Source organism: Tursiops truncatus, chromosome 12 (assembly GCF_011762595.2).
Source record: "Tursiops truncatus isolate mTurTru1 chromosome 12, mTurTru1.mat.Y, whole genome shotgun sequence".
NCBI classification, from domain to species: Eukaryota; Metazoa; Chordata; class Mammalia; order Artiodactyla; family Delphinidae; genus Tursiops; species Tursiops truncatus.
Window position 1 is genome coordinate 29,634,778 of NC_047045.1, and position 22,253 is coordinate 29,657,030.

A 22,253-nucleotide genomic window follows, 5' to 3' on the forward strand; every position below is an offset into this window, starting at 1 on the left:
CCTGGGCCTAGGGTCATAACTATTGTCTAACAATGTAACTGAGGGTGGAGGGTGGCCACACCCACACAGTCTTAGGGTAGGGCTAATTATACCTGAAAATCAACAATGTAACTTAGGCTGGGGGCTTTGGGTCCTGTATTATTTGACCTGAAGACTGAGCTCAACCATCATGTGGATGCAATCCATTATGCCTATGTAATGGAGCTCCAATAAAAACTCTGACCACTGCAGTTCAGGCAAGCTTCCCTGGTTAGAAATACTCCCTGCATACTGTCACACACTGATGCCAGGTGACAAAGGTGTCTCAACTCTATGGGGAGAGGACAACAGAAGCTCCACATTTGCTACTTTTCCTGGACTCTGCACTATGTACTCTTCCCTTTGCTAATTTTAATCTATATCCTTTCCCCATAATAAACCATAACTGTGAGTATAAAAGCTTTCAGGGAGTTCTGTGAGTCCACATAAATTACATGGCTCTGGGAATCCCCGAGCTTGTAATTAGCATCAGAAATGAGGTAGCCTTGAGGACTGTGCTCTAAAACTCTCTCAAAAAGGAGACCATTTTGTTCTAGCAATACTATGTGTACATTGTGTTGGGGTCTTTACATTATTACTTCCTAAAATAAATCGTACCCAACTCATAGATAACACAATTAAGTCTCAGAAATGTCATGTACACAGAAGTCAGAGCGTGAATTCAAATCCAAGTAGGTTTGGCTCCAAAGCCAGTGTTCCTTCCATTATACCATGCTATCAATAAATGAGTTTCTTTTTCTAACAAATTTTCCCTCAGCTTCCAGCAATCCACTTTTATATCATTCTTTATTAAGATAACATCACCACTAGTCCTAAATAATCACAAGCATGACAGGGTTGATGTATTTAGTTTTATAATTTGATAGGGCTAATGAGTATATTTTGGTTATTCTAGCAATTTGAATCACACAAATCAGAGAGAAGTAGTATGATTCTCAACCAGAGAATTTTCAACTCTATTCAACAGTACTGTGGTTATAATCTAAAACAAAAATAAACCACAATTCAGAGGAAAGAATGGCAACTATATCATGCCCAAATCAAGTCTAAGTGGGAAAATATGTATAAAAGGGTAACATATTTTTCTTCCACAGGGAAACTTAACTTTGAGCAGCTACGGTATTTTTTTTTTTTTTCTGTATACTAAGTTGTAGTATAGAAAGGAGGTAACAGTCATCAATTTGGGGCTATGTTTTATATTTCTTATCCCACTATTAAAATGAAGACACTCACTTAAGCTTCAGCACAGGTGGTATTTCCACCGGAAATATAAAATAGACACCCCACTCTCCACTTACAGCCGACTAGGTAACCTGGAGCAACTCTCATTTTAAGGTTGTATTTCACACCTTTTATCTAGTCACCATTTCAGATATTTCAAAGAAATGCATCAGCTAGCCTCACTGACTGCACTATGTTCTGGGCAGGGAAAGCACTGTTAAAATGATCCCTGCAATGTCCCAAAGTAATTTTTCTCTTTAAACTATATTTGCTTTTAAAATAGATGTCTGGGATTGTAAGAGGCTAACACACTCTCATCAGGAACAAACAAGGATGGCCACTCTCACTACTTTTATTCAACATAGTTTTGGAAGTCCTAGCCACAGCAATCAGAAAAGAAAAATAAATAAAGGGAGTCCAAATTGGAAAAGAAGAAGTAAAACTGGCACTGTCTGCAGATGACATGATACTATACATAAAAAATCCTAAAGACGTTACCACAAAACTACTAGAGCTCATCAATGAATCTGGTAAAGTTGCAAGATATTAATATACAGAGATCTGTTGCATTTGTACACACTAACAATGAAAAATCATAAAGAGAAATTAAGGGAACAACCCCACTTACCATTGTATCAAAAGAAATAAAATAATTAGGAATAAACCCACCTAAGGTGGCAAAAGACCTGTACTCCAAAAACTATAAGATGTTGATAGAAGAAACTGAAGATGACAGAAACAGATGGAAAGATATATGGTGTTCTTGGATTGGAAGAAATCAATAGTTAAAACGACCATACTACCCAAAGCAATCTACAGATTCAGTGCAATCCTTATCAAATTACCAATAGCATTTTTCACAGAACTGGAACAAAAAGTTTTTTAATTTGTATGGAAACACAAAAGACCCTGAATAGCCAAAACAATCTTGAGATAGAAGAATGGAGCCAGAGGAATCATGCTCCCTAACTTTAGACTATATTACATAGCTACAGTAATCAGAACAGTATGGTACTGGCACAGAAACAGACACATAGTTCAGTGGAACAGGATAGACGGCCCAGAAATAAACCCACACACTTATGGTCAATTAATCTATGACAAAGGAAGCCAGAATATACAATGAAGAAAAGACAGTCTCTTCAACAAGTGGTTCTGGGAAAACTGGGCAGCTACATGTAAAAGAATGAAACTAGAACATTCTCTAACACCATATACAAAAATAAACTCAAAATGGATTAAAGACCTAAATGTAAGACCAGACACTACAAAACTCCTAGAGGAAAACATAGGAGGAACACTCTTTGACATAAATCACAGCAATATTTTTTTGGATCCGTCTCCTAGAGTAATGGAAACAAAAGCAAAAATAAACAAATGGAACCTAATTAAACTTAAAAGCTTTTGCACAGCAAAGGAAACCATAAACAAAATGAAGACAACCTACAGAATGGGAGAAAATATTTGCAAATGATGCTATAAAAAAGGGATTAATTTCCAAAATATACCAACAACTCAATATCAAAAAACCAAACAACCCAATCAAAAATTGAGCAGACGACCTATGTAGGCATTTCTTCAAAGAAGACATACAGATGGCCATCAGACACATGAAAAGATGTTCAACATCACTAATTATTAGAGAAATACAAACCAAAACTATAATGAGGTATCACCTCACAAGTCAGAATTGCCATCATCAAAAAGTCTACAAATAATAAACACTGGAGAGGGTATGCAGAAAAGAGAACCCTCCTACACTCTTGGTGGGAATGTAAATTGGTGCAGCCACTATGGAGAACAGTATGGAGGATCCTTAAAAAACTAAAAATAGAACTACCATATGACCCAGCAATCCCACTCCAGATACATGCACCCCAATGTTCAGTGCAGCAGTACCTACAATAGCCAAGACATGGAAGCAACCTAAATGTCCATCAACAGATGAATGGATAAAGATGTGCTGTGTGTGTCTGTGTATATATATGTATACATATATATACACAGACACACACACAATGGATTTTTTACTCAGCCATAAAAAAAAGAATGAAATAATGCCATTTCCAGCAATATGGATGGACCTATAAGTCAGAGAAAGACAAATATTATATGATATCACTTATATGTGGAATCTTAAAAAAAAAATACAATCAACTTATTTACAAAACAGAAATAGACTTACAGACACAGAAAACGAACTTATGGTTACCAAAGGGGAAAGAGGGGGAGATTATAAATTGGGACTGTGGGATTAATGGATACACACTACTGTACATAAAATAGATAAACAAGGACCTACTGTATAGCACAGGGAACTATATTCAATATCTTGTAACAACCTATAATGGAAAAGAATGTGAAAAAGAATATATATAACTGAATCACTTTGCTATACCCTTGAAACACTGTACATTTCAATTAAAAAAATAAATAGAAACAAAATAGATGACTGGGATTGTAAGAGTTTAACACACTCTTATCTAGGTTGGGAGAAAAGCATTGAACAGAAATATATAAAAATCTAAAGTCTCTAGTATGAGAAGTGAGATACCAAATTTTCCTTAAAGGCCTGTGTTAAGGAATTGGCAACTTCTGTGATTTAAATCCACATACAGCAAAAATCCAATTTACGAAAAGTTAAAAAAAATTAACCATATCTCAAACCTATTTAAAATATAAAGATTTCACATTAACCTTCAGGGCAAAAGCAGTTCACATTTAAAAACTGAAACATCTCTATGATTATCACAAGACTAGCAGTATTTCTCTGCTGCAGAACATATGACTAACTATTATTACTTCATATCCTCCTCTCACACCAGATTACTCTTTAGTGGAATAAAGCATGCTTAATGCATAACCATTTTCTATATGGTAGCTGGCTATGCTAATACATCATAAGGAGAAAAAAAGAATTCAGATAATTTTCAAAATTCTGACCTAAGTATATCTCAGAAACAAATTAAAATCCTATATAATCTCTCTGAAAGAATGAGTCAATACACCTTTATGTTCATAGATTAAAATGATTATATGATTTATAAACCAAATTGAGACACTTCTGAGAATAAAAGGGAACAAACGAACCAGATGGGATGAGGGGAAAATGGGCATAAACTGGGACTGTCCCTGGCAGACTGGTACACATGGTTATGCTACCAGAGACCTATTCATGAGAGGAAGTTCTCAGAAAGTTTCTCATATCAAATTTATCTAAGCGATAAAAAATAGGGTGATATTTAACCACTGTGTACCTCAGTTTCTTTACCTGTAAAATGGATATAATATTAACTTCTTGCCTACTGCATAACACTTCATTGAGATAAAAACCAAATAGTCACTCTGAGATATTAAACACTTTGCAAATGCAATATGCTAAAGGTATCACCGCTAATGAAGACTATCATTAACTGGAGAACTTAAGTTTTTGTTTTTGTTTTTGTTTTGCAGTACGCGGGCCTCTCACTGTTGTGGCCTCTCCCGTTGCGGAGCACAGGCTCCGGACACGCAGGCTCAGCGGCCATGGCTCACGAGTCTAGCCACTCCACGGCATGTGGGATCTCCCCAGACCGGGGCACGAACCCGTGTCCCCTGCATAGGCAGGCGGACTCTCAACCACTGCGCCACCAGGGAAGCCCTCAAGTTTTTCTTTTAAAGACATTAAGAAGTCAAGAAACGTTTGAAACTCTCTGAAGACTCATGAATAAAGGCAAAGTCTATTTTACATATACACATACACATTACACATCTTTATTATTTTATCATATGAAAGGTTTTTTTCCCAAATACCATGGCTCTCTTTCCTCTTAAAACCTTCTATATAATTTTAAAAATTAAGATTGAAAAAAAACATATGTTTCTTGGCAAAAGAAAACCATAAAGGAACTTCTGACAAATATTAAAAGACAAAGGTTAAGCTATTTTAAATACAGAGAATTCTTTCACTATCTTGATCCAGAGCTAATAAAAGCAATAATGTCCTACGGAGTTCCCTCTATGAAACTGAAGAGTGATTTCAGCAATGCAACATAGGGTGGTTGTACCAATACAATTCAAAACTACAATAGTAATACTAATGATATATATTAACGTGGCTAGATTACCTACCATACTGGGAGCATGTGGGGGTTGATATCAACCACTATTGAAATGTACCACTCACTCAAATAAGTGTTAATGGCAGATCCAGCAAGCATTAATAACATGAAAGCACATTCCTTGAAGCAAAAGGCAGTACAATCTATTTCATGTGTATCCTATCACGGGCACCTATTATTATGATGGCCACTCAGTAGGAACTCAGAAGTGCTTACCTAATTACCCTATTTATTTACACTGCAGAAATATGTATTTGGAAGAATTAAGGTTGGGTGGTAAGAGAAATAAAAATGCTTATGTAAAGACCTTTGAATTATAGATAAATTTTTTGAGTTCTTTCATTGTTGTTCTAGTATTTTAAGAACTAAAAGATGTGAAACATAACCATATTAACTCCATTATAATACTCAATGAAAGGAATACTAAAGTAATAATGGCATTTATCAGTTACCATATATCAGTATGGGAAGGACTCATGTGCATAAACAAAGGACATATGATCCTTCTGAGAAGTTCATTCTATTGATCTTATTGATCTCTCTCAATGAATTGGTAGAATGCTTAAATACATCGATACTGAGCTGTGTGTGGACTTCTCAGAGCACTTTCTGACTTATCTTACTATATCTTGTGATCTCTTAAAGGACCGTTTATTACTAGGGAATCACTCAGAGGACCTCTAAGGCCCTTTCTCCGTTTCTAGGACACTATGTCAATACTAACTGACCCTCAGATTCCACGGATGATGTCTGGGCTCTGTCCAGTATTCCAGAAAGAGGAAAATCTGTGAAGTCCATCAAGGAACATGTTTCATAAAGCAAACGTTCCCATACCTGATAAGAGTATGAGATCCAAAGGACTTTTTAAAAATAAGAATTTCCAAACTCCAGACCAGATTACAGTACTAAAACAGGATCTCTAGATTTAAGAAATCTGAATTTTTAGAAACTCACAGATAGGCCTGTTGATCAGCCAGGCTTGTTAACCACTGCCAGAAAAAAAAGACAAATTTTGAAAATACAGACATGCTTATTTTATGGAACTGATGGGTTGATATAATACTATGTTACTTCTGAACATGGAAGAAGTTATATACAAATAGGGTTTCAGATAAATACACCTACCAGCTGATTTTATTTCATAGGGATTTTAAAATAACACTGAAAAAATGTTTCTAACTAGAAATTAATATACTAGTTAAAATCTCTGTCTTTTTACATGAAGTAACTTCATCGTTGTTTAACAGATTAAAATATCTTCACAAAAATCTTCTCTAATTCATTTCTAGAGATGTAGGCTTTCCCTTTGGCAATCTTAAAGATTTTAGAACTAGAAGAAATCTGAACAGAACAATCCAGTCCCATGATTTCTGGATGAGAGAACAGAGGCCCAGAAAGGTTTAAGTAATTTATTAACAGTCACAAAGCTACTTAGTAGCAGGCCAGGACTAGATCCCAAGTCTTTTCCCTAAACAAACAGTAAAAACAAAGATTATCATTTTCAAGATGTTTACAGAAAGGTTTACAGCTTCTAGATTCAGAAGCTGAGTTGATTTCTGTAGGATTATAATCTGATTTTTATTGTTTCTCCTCACTTGCTAATTTGCCTACAAAAAGTACATATTGATTGATAATACAAGAAAGTTTGAAAAAATAAAATCTTACCATTTCATCCGGTATTCCATGGCGATCAAACTGATAAAATGATGCTACATGAGTAATCATCCACCAACTAAAACCCAATGGATCCCTGGGCTGGATTACAGGCACAGAAGGTCTTCTTCGGTCATTTGATTTTTCAAAGAGCGTTTTAAGTACTTTATTCAACCAGTTCCAAAATGACTGTAGAAAAAGAGGTATTATGATTCAATTAAATTTAGACACTTATCCAATAACCTGTGATTTGGGTTTTTTTCCTTAATTTTTGTAAGGAAATATAGACACAAAAGAGAATACAAAACACATATATAAAACTTAGAGAATAATAAAAATACCCAGGTTAAAAATTAGAAAATGACTAGTTCCTACAGTTTCCACAATCATATCTTCTCCCATCCAGGAGTAACAATTATTATATATTCTGACTTCTATAATATATCATTCCCTAGTTTTTTAAGTTTTGCCACATAGATATACACGCCTCGATCACATATTGTTTGGCTTCACCTGTTTTGTTTTTTTTTTTAATGTGTTTGTATTCTTACGTAGCTTGTTTCTATTCTTTGGTAACTTACTTCTTTTCCTCAATATTATATTTGTGAGATTTACCCATATTAGTGAGTATAGCCATACTTCATCAGAGTATTCCAATATATGACTATAAGATAAACTATTTACCTAATTTACTACTGTTGAACATTTGATGGGTTTTAGTAAGATTTTTTTCTAGGTATTTGTCCATTTTATATAAATATTTGATATTATCAGATATTTTAATATCTGCAGAGTTTGAAGGCATGTTACCATTTTCATTTCTAGTACTGACTTGTAATCATCTCAAGAAAGATTAGCCAATTTTAGTAATTTTTTTGAAGAACCAACTTTTGGCTGTTTTGATCTTTCAATTTTTTGATCATCTTTGTTGTTTTCAATTTCATAAATTTGTGTTAGTCTTATTTACTACCTTTTATTTTCTTTGGGTTTACTATATAGGAATTATTTCCCCTAACTTCTTATAATGAATTCTTAGCTCATTAATTTTAACTTCTTTTCCTCTAACATTTGTATTTAAAGTTATATATTTCCCACTAATTATATCTTTAGCTGTAGTCCCAAAGCTTTAATTAGTAGTATGTTATCATTTACTTCAAGATATTTTATAATTTCCATTATAACTTCTTTCACCTATGGGTTATTTAGAAATGCATTTCAGTATTTCTAAGCATATGTGTATTTCTTCTCTTTGTAGTTCTGTCAGTGTTTATTTTCTACATTTAACAGCATATTACTAGCCACATAAAATTTAAATATATTTTATCTTCCTGGTGAATTGGACCTTTAATCAGCATGAAATGACTTAATGCTTTCGTTGGTTTTAAGTCTAATTTTCTCCAATATTAGTTTAATACATTACCTTTCTTATATCTTTTTTCTATCAATTCTAAATCCTTCTGAATTTTGTTTTAGATTCTCTCTTACAAACAGCTTACAGTCTGACAGTATATGTTTTAAATGAGCAATTAGTACATTTGCAGTTAATGTAATGTAACTCATATATTTAGTTTTAAACGTACCATCTTTTTTTTTTTTTATTTTTTATTTTTTTTTGCGGTACGCGGGCCTCTCACTGTTGTGGCCTCTTCCGTTGCAGACCACAGGCTCCGGATGCGCAGGCTCAGCGGCCATGGCTCACGGGCCCAGCCGCTCTGCGGCATGTGGGATCTTCCCGGACCAGGGCATGAACCCGTGTCCCCTGCATAGGCAGGCGGACTCTCAACCACTGCGCCACCAGGGAAGCCCGACAATCTTATTCTGTACTTCTATTTATACGTCTATTTTTTCCACCTATACCTCCTTCTTGCCTTCTTTTGGGATGACTACTTCACTATTTTCCCCTTTATTATCTTGTAACTTAAATAACCTACTCTCTCTTCTTTTAGTGGTACCTTAGAAACAACAGCATACATTCAAATATCTTGGTAAGTTAATATATATCTTGCAATTCTCTCAGACAAAACAAGGACCTTAAAATACTCTAACTCATTTAAGCCCTACCCAATTTATAAGCCAGTATTACCATGTATTGTAATTTTTAATCCCATTAGATTATATTATTGATTTATACAGAATATTTACCACTTACTTTATTCCTTCTTATGCCTAAAACTTATCTTTCAGGATTCCCTTCAATTTTGCTTCATTGAAAATTGTTTCACCCCAGTCTTGAAAGATTTTGCTGGATGAAGAATTTCTTACTGAAAATTACCTTGTTTTAATACAATGAAGATTTCCCACTGGCCTCCACTGCTGTTGAGAAATCAGCTTACAGTCTAATTGTCATTCTTTTGAAAATAGCATTTTTCTGTGTGAATGCTTTTAATCTCTTCTCTTTGTCTCCAATGTTCTGCAGTTTCACTATGATGTATCATGGTGTGTTTTTCTTTTTATTTGCCCTAGATGGAATTCATTGGGCTTTTTAATATGATAGCTTTCATTAACATTAGAAGATTTTAAGTCATTTTCTCTTCACATATTTTTTCTGTTCCACTTTCTACTTCCTCTCCCTTGGAACTATACATAGAAGTATATCAGATATTCTCTCTAGTCTCACATGCTGCATCTATCTACCATGTTTCTTCAGTTTTCTTTGATCTGTAACAGTTGTTCAGATTATCTTTCATGACTGACCCTGATGTTCTTGAGTAGGCCAGCTATTTAGGTTTGACTAGTATTTCTTCATGATTAGATGCACACGATGCATTTTTGGCAGGAATATCAAAAAAAATCTTTGTTCTTTCAATGCATCACATTGAGAGTACATAATATCAACTTGTTTTATTATTGGTTAACTTTGATATCTTGGTTAAGGTGGTATCTGCTAGATGTTCTGCACTGCAAAGTTACTGCTCCCTTTGTAACAGACAAATTCTGTGCAGAGATACTTATCAAGCTATGTAAATATTGTGCTTTTCATCATATTTTTGACAGCCATTGAGGATTCTTGCCTGAAACAATTACTATGAGGGTTGTCAAGTGGTATTTTCAAATTCCATATTACTTCTACATTTACTAGGAAGAGCTTCCCTTCTCTCCATTTATTTATATCACTAAAGACTCACAAATCCTTACTGTACAGATTACAGTCCTTTGCTATCATTTATTTTTTTGCTCAAATTCCCAGATTTGGTGTGTGGGAGATCTTCATGTTGGCCCTTGTGCCCTTTTGACAAGTCCTCATCATTTTTTCAGCACCTCGTTAGTTTCTGGTACAAAAGGTTCCAGACTCTTTTTATTTTGCATGCTCCCACCTAGAATCAGTCATTTTACCATTCTCTTTTCACTGGAGAATGGTCATTTCAAAACCAAGACATAGCTGAAATTTTCTCATTGCTACTCAGATATCCACCTAGTAAATAAGGTAGAAAATGTATATATGTCCACTCACACATATCACTCAAGAAATACTCATTAGTTTTCCTTTTCTTCCCTGAAATTTAAGTCTAAATGACATCTACTAGGTACTGAGTGTTGAGTTTTTAAGAACGCACTCATACAGATATAGCCAGTATTAGTTACATTTTAGAATATTTTCTGGGATAAAAATATGCCCTTAATCATATTAGTTTATTTTCATTCTTGGAGTTCCCACATAATTTGTGCTACGTGTGAATTCCCAAACATTCCTGATCCTCTCCTAGGTTTCTCTAATTGCTTCCTATCCTGTCCCCCTGGGAAGCAGCACCTTGTTGCCTCCACAAAGGTCAGCAGCAGCAGTCCAGACATTTGAAAATAACTTAATAAGCCTGAACTGCTGCTCCCCTTTGGACAATTTCCTTAGAGCATTAGTCCTTTGAACACTGACTTGGTTCCAGAAAATGTCCCTTTCTCAGTGGGAAGACTCGAAATCCCATTCAGTCTTCCCCTCCCTCATTCCAAAGAATAGGACGGAGGGTAGGCAGTAGAGAGAAGGAATTAAATACTTCTTTTTGGAAGAATGTAAGCTTGTGTGCGCACACGTATATATATGCACACACATAATTTGTTCTTTTAAAAAAATAAACAGTGCATTACAGAAATCAGTACTGACACATCATAAATTTTTAAAATCATGTACAAGACAGAAAAAAAAAATCTCTGCTTTCAGCAGTCTGGAAAGCTCCTAAGAATAGGTTCTATATAGAGCTTAGCCCGCTGTCAGCATTCAGGGGAATGATCACATCTCCTGCAATATCATTAACTCCTGAGTGAATGAAAGAGAAAAGCTTCCCTGTTCCTCCTGAATCTTTCAATTGCTTTTTCAGTTTTTCTTTCTCTGCTTATCCACATCCATCTTGGTCCCCAAAGCCATTGCCCGTCTGATAGTACAAAGAGTAATTTTTAACTTGCTTCTTTGTTGTTTTAGAAGGAATTTTTTGTTTTGATTCCTTTTTGTTTGGTTAATTTTTCTTGGTCTTGAGATTCTATTAAGGGATGTCATAGTTAGAGCCCATATAACCTCCACAGAGCAAAAGATGGGACTAAATCATTTTTCTTTTCTTCTTTTTATAAATTTATTTATTTATTTATTTTTGGCTGCGTTGGGTCTTCATTTCTGTGCACGTGGGCTTTCTCTAGCTGCAGCGAGTGGGGGCTACTCTTCGTTGCGGTTGCGCAGGCTTCTCATTGTGGTGGCTTCTCTTGTTGTGGAGCACGGGCTCTAGGCACGTGGGCCCAATAGTTATGGCTCATGGGCTCTATAGCACAGGCTCAGTAGTTGCGGCACACGGACTTGGTTGCTCCACGGCATGTGGGATCTTCCCGGACCAGGGCTTGAACCCGTGTCCCCTGCATTGGCAGGCAGATTCTTAACCACTGCGCCACCAGGGAAGTCCCTACATTGCTTTTCTTTAAACTGAGGGCTTGTTCTATTGTGCCATACTGGTATTTCATTCAATGCTTGGGCTGGAAGTCCGAGATCAGGGTGCCAGCATGGTCACATGATGGCCCTCTTCCAGGTCACAGACGTCTGCTGTGTCCTCACAAGGAGGAAGGGTTTTTGAGTCTTTTTAAATGCTCTACTGTTGCCTTGTTTTATGTTTTTTTTAAGAAGTCTAGTGCAGGTCAACTTATTTAGCTTTTCTAAGTAATTTAGCCTTTTTGCCTAGAGGATATGAAGATTTCCTTCAGGACTGGAAGATATTTCCTCTATGTCTGAAGTCAAATAGTTTTACAATATGTCTCAGGATGGATTATTTGGAATTAATCTTTCCACTTATCAAGCAGGCCGTTTCAATATGTAGATTTGGGTCTTCTTTTACTTCTGGAATATTTTCTTGGATAATAATTTTGAGTGTTAGCTATATCCCATTGTTTTGGTTTTTTTTAGGGGACTCCATTTATACATATGGTTATTTCTGCTTTGCTTATCTCCCATTTCAACCATTTTCTCTCTAAACATTTATATTCCTTTCTTTATCTCATTTTTAATCTCTTGGTTATTTTCCTGCCTTTCTTCCATGCCCCTTATTAAATTTTCACTTGAGTCTATTCTCCTTGGGCACTTTGTAATTCAGTCAATTTTATAATGATGTTTTCTTCCATTTCTCTCCTGCCTTCAGTTTATTCTTTTCATTAATTCCTAGCTTTTGGTCTTTCTGTTTTAAAATCTGAATATCTTATTCAAGTTGTTTTTTTGTTTTTGTTTTTATAGCCCCAAATGCTTATCTCCTTAATTCAGTCTGGAGTATTGTCTTAGGATTTTCTTCTGCATTATAGTTGTTTCTGGGGAAGAGGGTATCCTCAGCTAAAGTATATCAAATCAATTCTGTTTCCTTGTAGTAACTTTATAAAGACTTGTTTAGTTTCCTTCTTTTCATTTTGCAGGTTTGGACTACTCTAAAAGATTCCTAGTTCAGTGAAGCCCTCTTTTGTCAATGTACCAAAGTCCCATTTCTTTACTAGATTTCTTTTTTTTTGGTGGTGGTGGTGGTGTGAAGTAGGTATGAATCCTTTGTTGTTGTTTTTTTTTAATTTATTTTACAAGAGACATTGTTTTATGCTTTTACTTCCTATCCCCTTCACCACCTAATCACCAAGGGGGAAACACTCCCTTTTTGCCTTTTTATTCTCCAGAAGCTCTACCTTCAAAGACTGCCTCATGCTTTGCACACACTTTTATGTTCCTATTCTTCTGATCTACAAAAAACCTTTCCAGTATTTTTCACATTCTTGAAATGGTTTTAGACCAATTTTATGGCTGCTGCTAACTCTCTGTTCCTCTCTCCTCAGAGCAGTTTTTCTCAGACTGCCTGCCCTTGCTTGACAGAAAGGTGTGGTAGTGCTTTGGTAGCTTTTACTTTTAATTTACAGCTTTGAACATTCTTATCTTGCAGGTATGCTATCAACATGTTTTCTGTGCAGTTTTATTTGTTCTTGCTATTTTATATTTTGGGGAAGGTTACACGAGAAGATGTGGGTTTAAGCGTCCACCCATTGTCCAAGGCTACTTAGAAGTCACTGGCTTGAAATTTTTAGTACAACCTAAGCAACATGAACTCAGGCTATAAAACTGTATGAGTGCTGGCTTATGATAAATACACTGAAGCTATTTTAAACTGCAAAGAAACATAGTTAAAGACAGGCAATTTTCCTTACAAATTTAGTTGAGTTTCTAGTTCATTCTTTTGGGGGCCCAGATTTATGGGTAGTTGGTGTATAGTAGGTTACCAACTTGAGTTGATTCTGAGCTTTGTCTTCTATTCTTGGACCTTATAATATATGAAAGCTAATTTTCCAAGTTTATATAATTCAGCAACTGCCTCTAAGCTTCAAGGTTCAGCTGACCTGAATTCCTACCTACATTTAGTATTTGGCCTCAATACTTCTTACTTTCAACAAGTTCACTGACACATCTAAAATGCTTATTATATGATATTATATGATATGCAGCATGATTATTTTTTTAGCAGAAAGGTCAAACTGTCTTACTGTCAGGAATGGAAACTTCTAATTTAACTTTCAAAATAAAATAGCTTTCAAAATCTGTGAATAATATATTTTAGTTGTGTTTTAAAAAATGAAATGACCTATGATTTCCATTATTTTAAGACAAATAACTCTGGTTACTACATAAAATGAAAAGCGTAACAGTCATTTAGGTTAAACAATACATATTACTATGCAAATTTCTATAATATAGTATTTTAAATTATGTCTACTTTTCTGCTTAAAATCTAGAAAAAGACTCAGGGCAACAAGTATGAACATGCCTTAATTAATTCTATGTAGTTTACACTTTCAAGTCTAAAATTTATAAAATAAGAACAATTCTAAAAAATATAAAATTCTTAAAGATAAACTGCAGAAAATGGAAAAATCTATGTTTACCACATAAATGAAATAAAACATCCTGGAAAATAATCAAAGGAAAATATTGCTGAGACTGTGTAATATTTAAGTCTCACTGTGGAAAGCTTAATGCTACTGACAAACCAAAATGTCACGGAAAAACAACTTTCTTACTCAATAAGTAAAAATGCGTTAAATTTATACATAGTAAATTTACTTTATTTTACTTATACCTAGTAAATTTACTACTAAAATAATTCAAAATATAGTATTATAAACCTCCAAAAAGTTATTATTAAAATTATACAGATAATTTTCACTGTCCTAAAAGTGCCCTGTGTTCTGCCCACCCTCAGAAACCACTAATCTTTTTACTGTTTTCATAGCCTTAGCTTTCACAGAATGTCATATAGTTGGAATCATACAGTGTGTAGCCTTTTAGATTGGTTTCTTTCACTTGGTTATATGCATTTAAGGTTCCTCCATGTCTTTTTATGGCTTGATAGCTCATTCTTTTTAGTGATGAATAATATTTCATTGTCTGGATATACCACAGTTTATCCATTTACCTACTGAAGGATATCTTGGTTGCTTCCAAGTTTTGGCAATTATGAATAAAGCTGCTATAAACATGCATGTGCAGGTTTTTGTGTTGACATGAGTTTTCACTGTATAAATACCAGCACAATTGCTGGATCCATATGCTAAAACTATGTTTAGTTTTGTAAGAAACAAGCAAAATGTCTTCCAAAGTGGCTGTACCATTCTGCATTCCCACCAGCAATGAATGAGAGTTCCTGTTGCTCCACATTCTCATCAGCATTTAGAGTTGTCAGTGTTCCCAATTTTGGTCATTCTAATAGGAGTGGTAACTCATTGTTCTATCCGTTTACATTTCCCTGAATTTGTAGTGTCTTTAAAGAAATTTTTAAAATATTAGAATTGAGCTTTCGACCTGAAGAGCTACAGAGAAGTTTTTTTAATTTATGGATAAATTCTTGAAAATGTATATAGGAAGAAATTATTTTAAACTCCTAACTGGATAAGAACATATAAACCATTTTAAGTATCATTTCACAGTGAATTATTTGTATTTACTTCTGCATATGAATATTTCTCTTTTTCTACTAATCCAGAACACTTGAAATAAAATAAAAGCCCCATTCTGAAGACTTGATCAAAATGAGGTGAAGTAAAATTTCCCACCTTCCCCTTTGTGTTTATCTTTCTCTCTCCTTGAAATAAGATACTGTAAAATGGATTAATAAAAACCTGTGCTTTATTTCTCCACAAATCTAAATCTACCTCATTTCCTAACTAAAATATTTCCTGATTACTAGAGGGTTTTTAAGTATGGTCTAAAAGATTCTTGACAGGAAAAAAAAAGAACTTGAGAAAATAAAACAGTCAAATCTTGTACTTCCCCTAGATGTTTCATATTACCAATTTAGGGTTAAAAAAATAGTAGGTATTTAGTATTCAGTTAATGCTCTGTTTGGTGGTGGTGGTTGTCTTATTATAAAGAAATACTTCGTAAGATTTTTCTTTGACAAAACCACTGCATGAATTCAGTGTAAGAGCTAGTACCAATAACTAACATCAATTTTATAACTTACTTCTGAGAGAGACCATTTACTCCTGTGGTTGAGGAGATGAATGAGTAGAACCCATAATTCTTTAATGCATGGACAGGGGCAATGGTGACTCATTAATGCTTCAGAAGGCCTAACCTGCAGGAAAGACCCAAAAAGAGTAACTTATAAGACAGCAGAACTTTACATGCCACATATCTCCCCAAATGTTTTAAAAGAATGATTTAGATGACTTAAAATTTATGCTCAATTACATAAAATTATTTATAAAAAATCATACCATTTCATTAACTTTTAAAATAAATTTCCATTTAAAAAACAAAAGTACACAATGAATTTTATTTTCAACTTAAAAAAACCCTCTGCTTTAATCATCTAGCCCAATGGCCAGCAAAGTTGTTCTGTAAAGGGCTAGATAGTAAATATTTGAGGCTTTAATAGTGAAATAGTCTTTGTAACAACTATTCAACTCTGCCATTGTTCTACATCAGTCACAGATAATGGATAAAAAGGATGGGACTGTGTTCCAGTAAAATTTTACGTATAAAAACAGGTGGTGTGCTAGATTTGGCTGCAGGGCCATGGTTTCTAAACCTTGATCTAATCTATCAGCCAAATAAAAAGACTTCTAAGAAAATGATTAGAAAATAAATTTTGATTCTCTGTAATGCAGACTAAATTTTTTTGTAAGAACAAGTACAATTATTAGGAATTTATAAAGGTTAGGCAACTTTACCATTTTTATAACAAATATACCCTCAATGGCCCCAAATAATACAGAGAATATGCACTGTAAGTATAGCCAGACTTCTGAAATTCATAATGTGTTCATTATTTCACATACTACATACACTTTTCTAACATAATACACAGTAAAAAAAAAACAACAACAGTAAAGACATTACTATATCATATCTGGTCAATCTACTAATTATATTAGTTGTAAATACATAGACTAGATTTAAACAATATTAAAAATAAATACATAAAACACAATCTAAATTTAAAAAAATTATAAATCCCAATTTCCCATAGGTAACATTTATGCTTGTAACCTGAAATAAGTGATTATTGTCAACAAATTTCCATTGCTTGAAAATAAATGAATACCATAGCACTTTCAAATCACTGTCTGAATTAAACACTATGATAAGCAATTTAGTAAAAACATGTAATTTCCCCCATGATTCTAGACCTTTTATGAAGACAACCAAACAAAACCTCTCTTTAAATATGTCAACTAACTTTAGCTAAGTACTCATTTATTTTATTATATAACAACAAAACAATAGATTATTAAAGGGCTGGTATCTATTTGAACAGAAATTAAATTTCCAATCATTATCATGAACATTCTGTTTTTATTTATTTTTGACAAATGGAAAAGGCTATTTTTTTTAAAACAGCTCTAAAACACTAATTCCAGCCTGTTTTAAATGTTTACCTCAAATTCTTTTCCCAACCACCTCCCAAATAAAAATAAATATAAAATTAGAAGAATTAACAAGTAAGCCATTTTAGATTCTTATGGGTCAAACCACATGCATTAAGTACTGACTATTGCCATTAAATACCAAAAGTGCAAATGAACTCTTAAAACATTACCTTATCATACCTGTTGAGGGACAGGTTTATTAAATCACAAAGAAGATTTTCACAATGTTCTTCAAATAGGCTGACATTGGTTAAATTGTCACCTGCCAGATTCATAAACTGATGACTATATATAACTTGTTCTAAAAATGGAATAAGATAAATTCTGTTTAAAACTACAGTAGATTTTAGTAATTCAGAAGGAGGAAAGTGACTGTATACCTTTAAATTAACATAACAAAACTGCAAAATAACAGTTAAAAGCAAATGTTTTGCAAATAAAACTTTGAAAACAATTCCTTTCTTATACGAGCAGTGATAGACATTAGCTTAAAAAAGTTTCAATCCTCCCAAGTACCATTTAATAGATTTTCTTAATTTGGCCACCTGAAGAGCAACAATGCAACATCACTTCAAAGAAAAAAATACAAGACAGGAAACACCAGAAAATCTTTACCCATATTTCTAACAAATAAAGCCTTTAAAACATTATTCCTTTAACAAATACTGAAAAAATAACCATGTACAATTGTTTTTTGGCATGAAATAGAGTAAACCAAGGTAACGGATACCAAAATTTGAACCTGTCAGAGTAATTTCATCTGAGTATTGCTCTAAGAATATATTATTTGAAATACAGTCCACATGAGAGAGGAAATCATATGTTTGTGTACACCTTTATATGTTCACATGTATGTATATAAGTGCTTACACATATACACATACACATATATGTATTTTCGTATTATTAATGCATTGAAAAGTAGGTATTGAGGTAAAGGATATGTTTATTACCTAAATAATTAATAATTTACAACTACAGGAGACCTTAAGATGGCGGAGGAGTAGGACATGGAGATCACCTTCCTCCCCACAAATACATAGATTGTAGAAATACATCTACACGTGGAACGACTCCCACAGAACACCTACTGAACGCTGGCAGAAGACCTCAGACTTCCCAAAAGGCAAGAAACTCCCCATGTACCTGGGTAGGGCAAAAGAAAAAAGAATAAACAGAGACAAAAGAATAGGGACGGGACCTACACCAGTGGAAGGGAGCTGTGAAGGAGGAAAGGTTTCCACACACTAGGAAGCCCCTTCACGGGCGGAGACTGCGGGTGGCGGAGGGGGAAAGCTTCGAAGCCGCGGAGGAGAGCACAGCAACAGGGGTGCGGAGGGCAAAGCGGGGAGATTCCTGCAAAAAGGATCGGTGCCAATCAGCACTAACCAGCCCGAGAGACTTGTATGGTCACCCGCCAGGACGGGTGAGGGCTGGGAGCTGAGGCTCAGGCTTCGGAGGTCAGATCCCAGGGAGAGGACTGGGATTGGCTGCATGAACAAAGCCTGAAGGGGGCTAGTGCGCCACAGCTAGCCAGGAGGGAGTTCAGTAAAAACTCTGGACCTGCCTAAGAGGCAAGAGACCATTGTTTCAGGGTGTGTGAGGAGAGGGGATTCAGAGCACGGCCTAAACGAGCTCCTGAGACGGGCATGTGCCACGGCTACCAGCGCAGACACCAGAGACAGCCATGAAATGCTAAAGACGCTGCTGTAGCCACCAAGAAACTTCTGTGCAAGCACAGGTCACTATTCACACCTCCCCTCCCAGAAGCCTGTGCAGCCTGCCACTGCCAGGGCTCCGTGATCCAGGGACAACTCCCACGGGAGAACACATGGTATGCCTCAGGCTGGTGCAATGTCATGCTGGCCTCTGCTGCCACAGGCTCCCCCGCATTCCTTAACCTCCCCGCAGCCTGAGTGAGCCAGAGCCCCCTAGTCAGCTGCTCCTTTAACCCCGTAATGTCTGAGCAAAGAACAGACGCCCTCAGGCGACCTACACACAGAGGTGGGTCCAAATCCAAAGCTGAACCCCAGGAGCCGTGTGAACAAAAATGAGAAAGGGAAACTACTCTCAGCAGCCTCAGGGCAGCAGATTAATCTCCACAATCAACTTGATGTATCCTGCATCTGTGGAATAAGTGAACAGACAACAAATCATCCCAAAATTGAGGCGGTGCACTTTGGGAGCAACTGTAGACCTAGAGTTTGCTTTCTCGTCTAATTTGTTTCTGGTTTTATCTTTATCTTAGTTTAATCTTTAGAGTTTATTATCATTGGTAGATTTGTTTATTGATTTGATTGCTCTCTTCCTTGTTACTTTTTTTTAATATATAGATACATATATTTCTTTCCTTCTTCTCTTTTTGAGAGCGTGTATGTGCATGCTTCTTTGTGTGATTCTGTCTGTACAGCTTTGCTTTCACCATTTGTCCTAGGGTTCTGTCTGTCCGTTTTTTTCTTTTTTTTTTTTTTTTTGGTATACTTTGTAGCTCTTATTATCACTGGTGGATTTGCTTTTTGGTTTGGTTGCTCCCTCCTTTCTTTCTTCGTTTTAATACTTCTAATTTTTTAAATCATTTTTTAATTCTTTATTTTAAGAACTTTCTTTTCTTTTCTTTATTTCTTTCTATTTTTCTCCCTTTTCCTCTGAGCAGTGTGCCTGACAGAGTCTTTGTGCGCCGGACGGGTGTCAGGCCTGTGCCTCTGAGGTGGGAGAGCCGAGTTCAGGACACTGGTCCACCAGAGACCTCCCGGCTCCACATAATGTCAAACAGCGAAAGCTCTCCCAGAGATCTCCATGTCAAAGCTAAGACCCAGTTCCACTCAACGACCAGCAAGCTACAGTGCTGGATATCTTATGTCAAACAACTAGCAGGACAGGAACACAACCCCACCCATTAGCAGAGAGGCTGCCTAAAATCATAACAAGGTCACAGACACCCCAAAACACACCACTGGATGCAGATCTGCCCACCACAAAGATAAGATCCAGCTTCATCCACCAGAACACAGGCACTAGTCCCCTCCAACAGGAAGCCTACACAATCCACTGAACCAACCTTAGCCAGTGGGGGCAGACTCCAAAAACAACAGGAACTATGAACTGCAGACTGCGAAAAGGAGACCCCAAACACAGTAAGTTAAGCAAAATGAGAAGACAGAGAAATATGCAGCACGTGAAGGAGCAAGGTAAAAACCCACCATATCAAACAGATGAAGAGGATATAGGCAGTCTACCTGAAAAAGAATTCAGAGTAATGACAGTCAAGATGATACAAAATCTTGGAAACAGAATGGAGAAAATACAAGAAACGTTTAAGAAGGACCTAGAAGAACTAAAGAGCAAACAAACAATGATGAACAACACAATAAATGAAATTAAAAATTCTCTAGAAGGTATTAATAGCAGAATAACTGAGGCAGAGGAACAGATAAGTGACCTGGAAGATAAAATACTGGAAATAACTACTGTAGAGAAGAATAAAGAAAAAAGAATGAAAAGAATTGAGGACAGTCTCAGAGACCTCTGGGATAACATTAAACGCAGCAACATTTGAATTATAGGGGTCCCAGAAAAAGAGAAAAAGAAAGGGACTGAGAAAATATTTGAAGAGATTGTAGTTGAAAACTTCCCTAATATGGGAAAAGAAATGGTCAAGCAAGTCCAGGAGGCACAGAGTCCCACACAGGATAAATCCAAGGAGAAACATGCCAAGATACACATTAATCAAACTAATACAAAGAAAAAATATTAAAAATACAAGGGAAAAGCAACCATTAACATACAAGAGAACCCCATAAGGCTAACAGCTGATCTTTCAGCAGAAAACTCTGCAAGCCAGAAGGGAGTAGCAGGACATATTTACAGTGATTAAAGGGAAAAACCTAAAACCAAGATTACTCTACCCAGCAAGGATCACATTCAGATTCGACAGAGAAATTAAAACCTTTACAGACAGGTAAAAGCTAAGAGAATTCAGCACCACCAAATCAGCTTTACAACAAATGCTAAACGAACTTCTCTAGGCAGGAAACACAAGAGAAGGAAAAGACCTACAACAAACCCAAAACAATTAAGAAAATGGTAAGAGGAACATACATATCGATAACTACCTTAGATGTAAATGGATTGAATGCTCCAACCAAAAGACACAGACTGGCTGAATGGATACAAAAACAAGACCTGTATATATGCTGTCTACAAGAGACCCACTTCAGACCTAGGGACACATACAGACTGAAAGTGAGGGGATGGAAAAGACATTCCATGCAAATGGAGAACTGGAGTAGCAATTCTCATATCAGACAAAATAGACTTAAAAAAAAAAGACTATTACAAGAGACAAAGAAAGACACTATATAATGATGAAGGGATCAATCCAAGAAGAAGATATAACAATTGTAAATATTTATGCACCCAACATAGGAGCACCTCAATACATAAGGCAAATGCTAACAGCCATAAAAAGGGAAATCGACAGGAACACAATAACAGTGGGGGACTTTAACACCCCACTTTAACCAATGGACAGATCATTCAAAATGAAAATAAAGAAACACAAGCTTTAAATGATGCAATAAACAAGATGGACATAACTGATATTTACAGGACATTCCATCCAAAAACAACAGAATATACTTTCTTGTCAAGTGCTCAAGGAACATTCTCCAGGATAGATCATATCTTGGGTCACAAATCAAGTCTTGGTAAATTTAAGAAAACTGAAATCGTACCACGTATCTTTTCTGTCAACAACACTATGAGACTAGATATCAATTACAGAAAAAAAGCTGTAAAAAATAAAAACACGTGGAGGCTAAACAATACACTAGTAAATGACCAAGTGATCACTAAGAAACCAAAGAGGAAATCAAAAAATAC

At 35.5% G+C, this 22,253-nt stretch overlaps 1 protein-coding gene across 4 annotated transcripts in view; it reads right to left on the reverse strand.

Moving 5' to 3' along the window:
• The window catches only part of MMS22L (MMS22 like, DNA repair protein), a 137,305-nt gene that overhangs the window by 96,548 nt on the left and 18,504 nt on the right, over positions 1 to 22,253 (reverse strand). For all 4 annotated transcript variants that reach the window (XM_019929451.3, XM_033867570.2, XM_033867568.2 and 1 more), the window contains 3 exons: positions 17,543 to 17,673; positions 15,962 to 16,075; positions 7,026 to 7,202 (listed from right to left, as the gene is read on the reverse strand). In XM_019929451.3, coding sequence (XP_019785010.1) covers positions 7,026 to 7,202; positions 15,962 to 16,075; positions 17,543 to 17,673 — 422 coding nt within the window. The remainder of the gene's footprint in view (positions 1 to 7,025; positions 7,203 to 15,961; positions 16,076 to 17,542; positions 17,674 to 22,253) is intronic.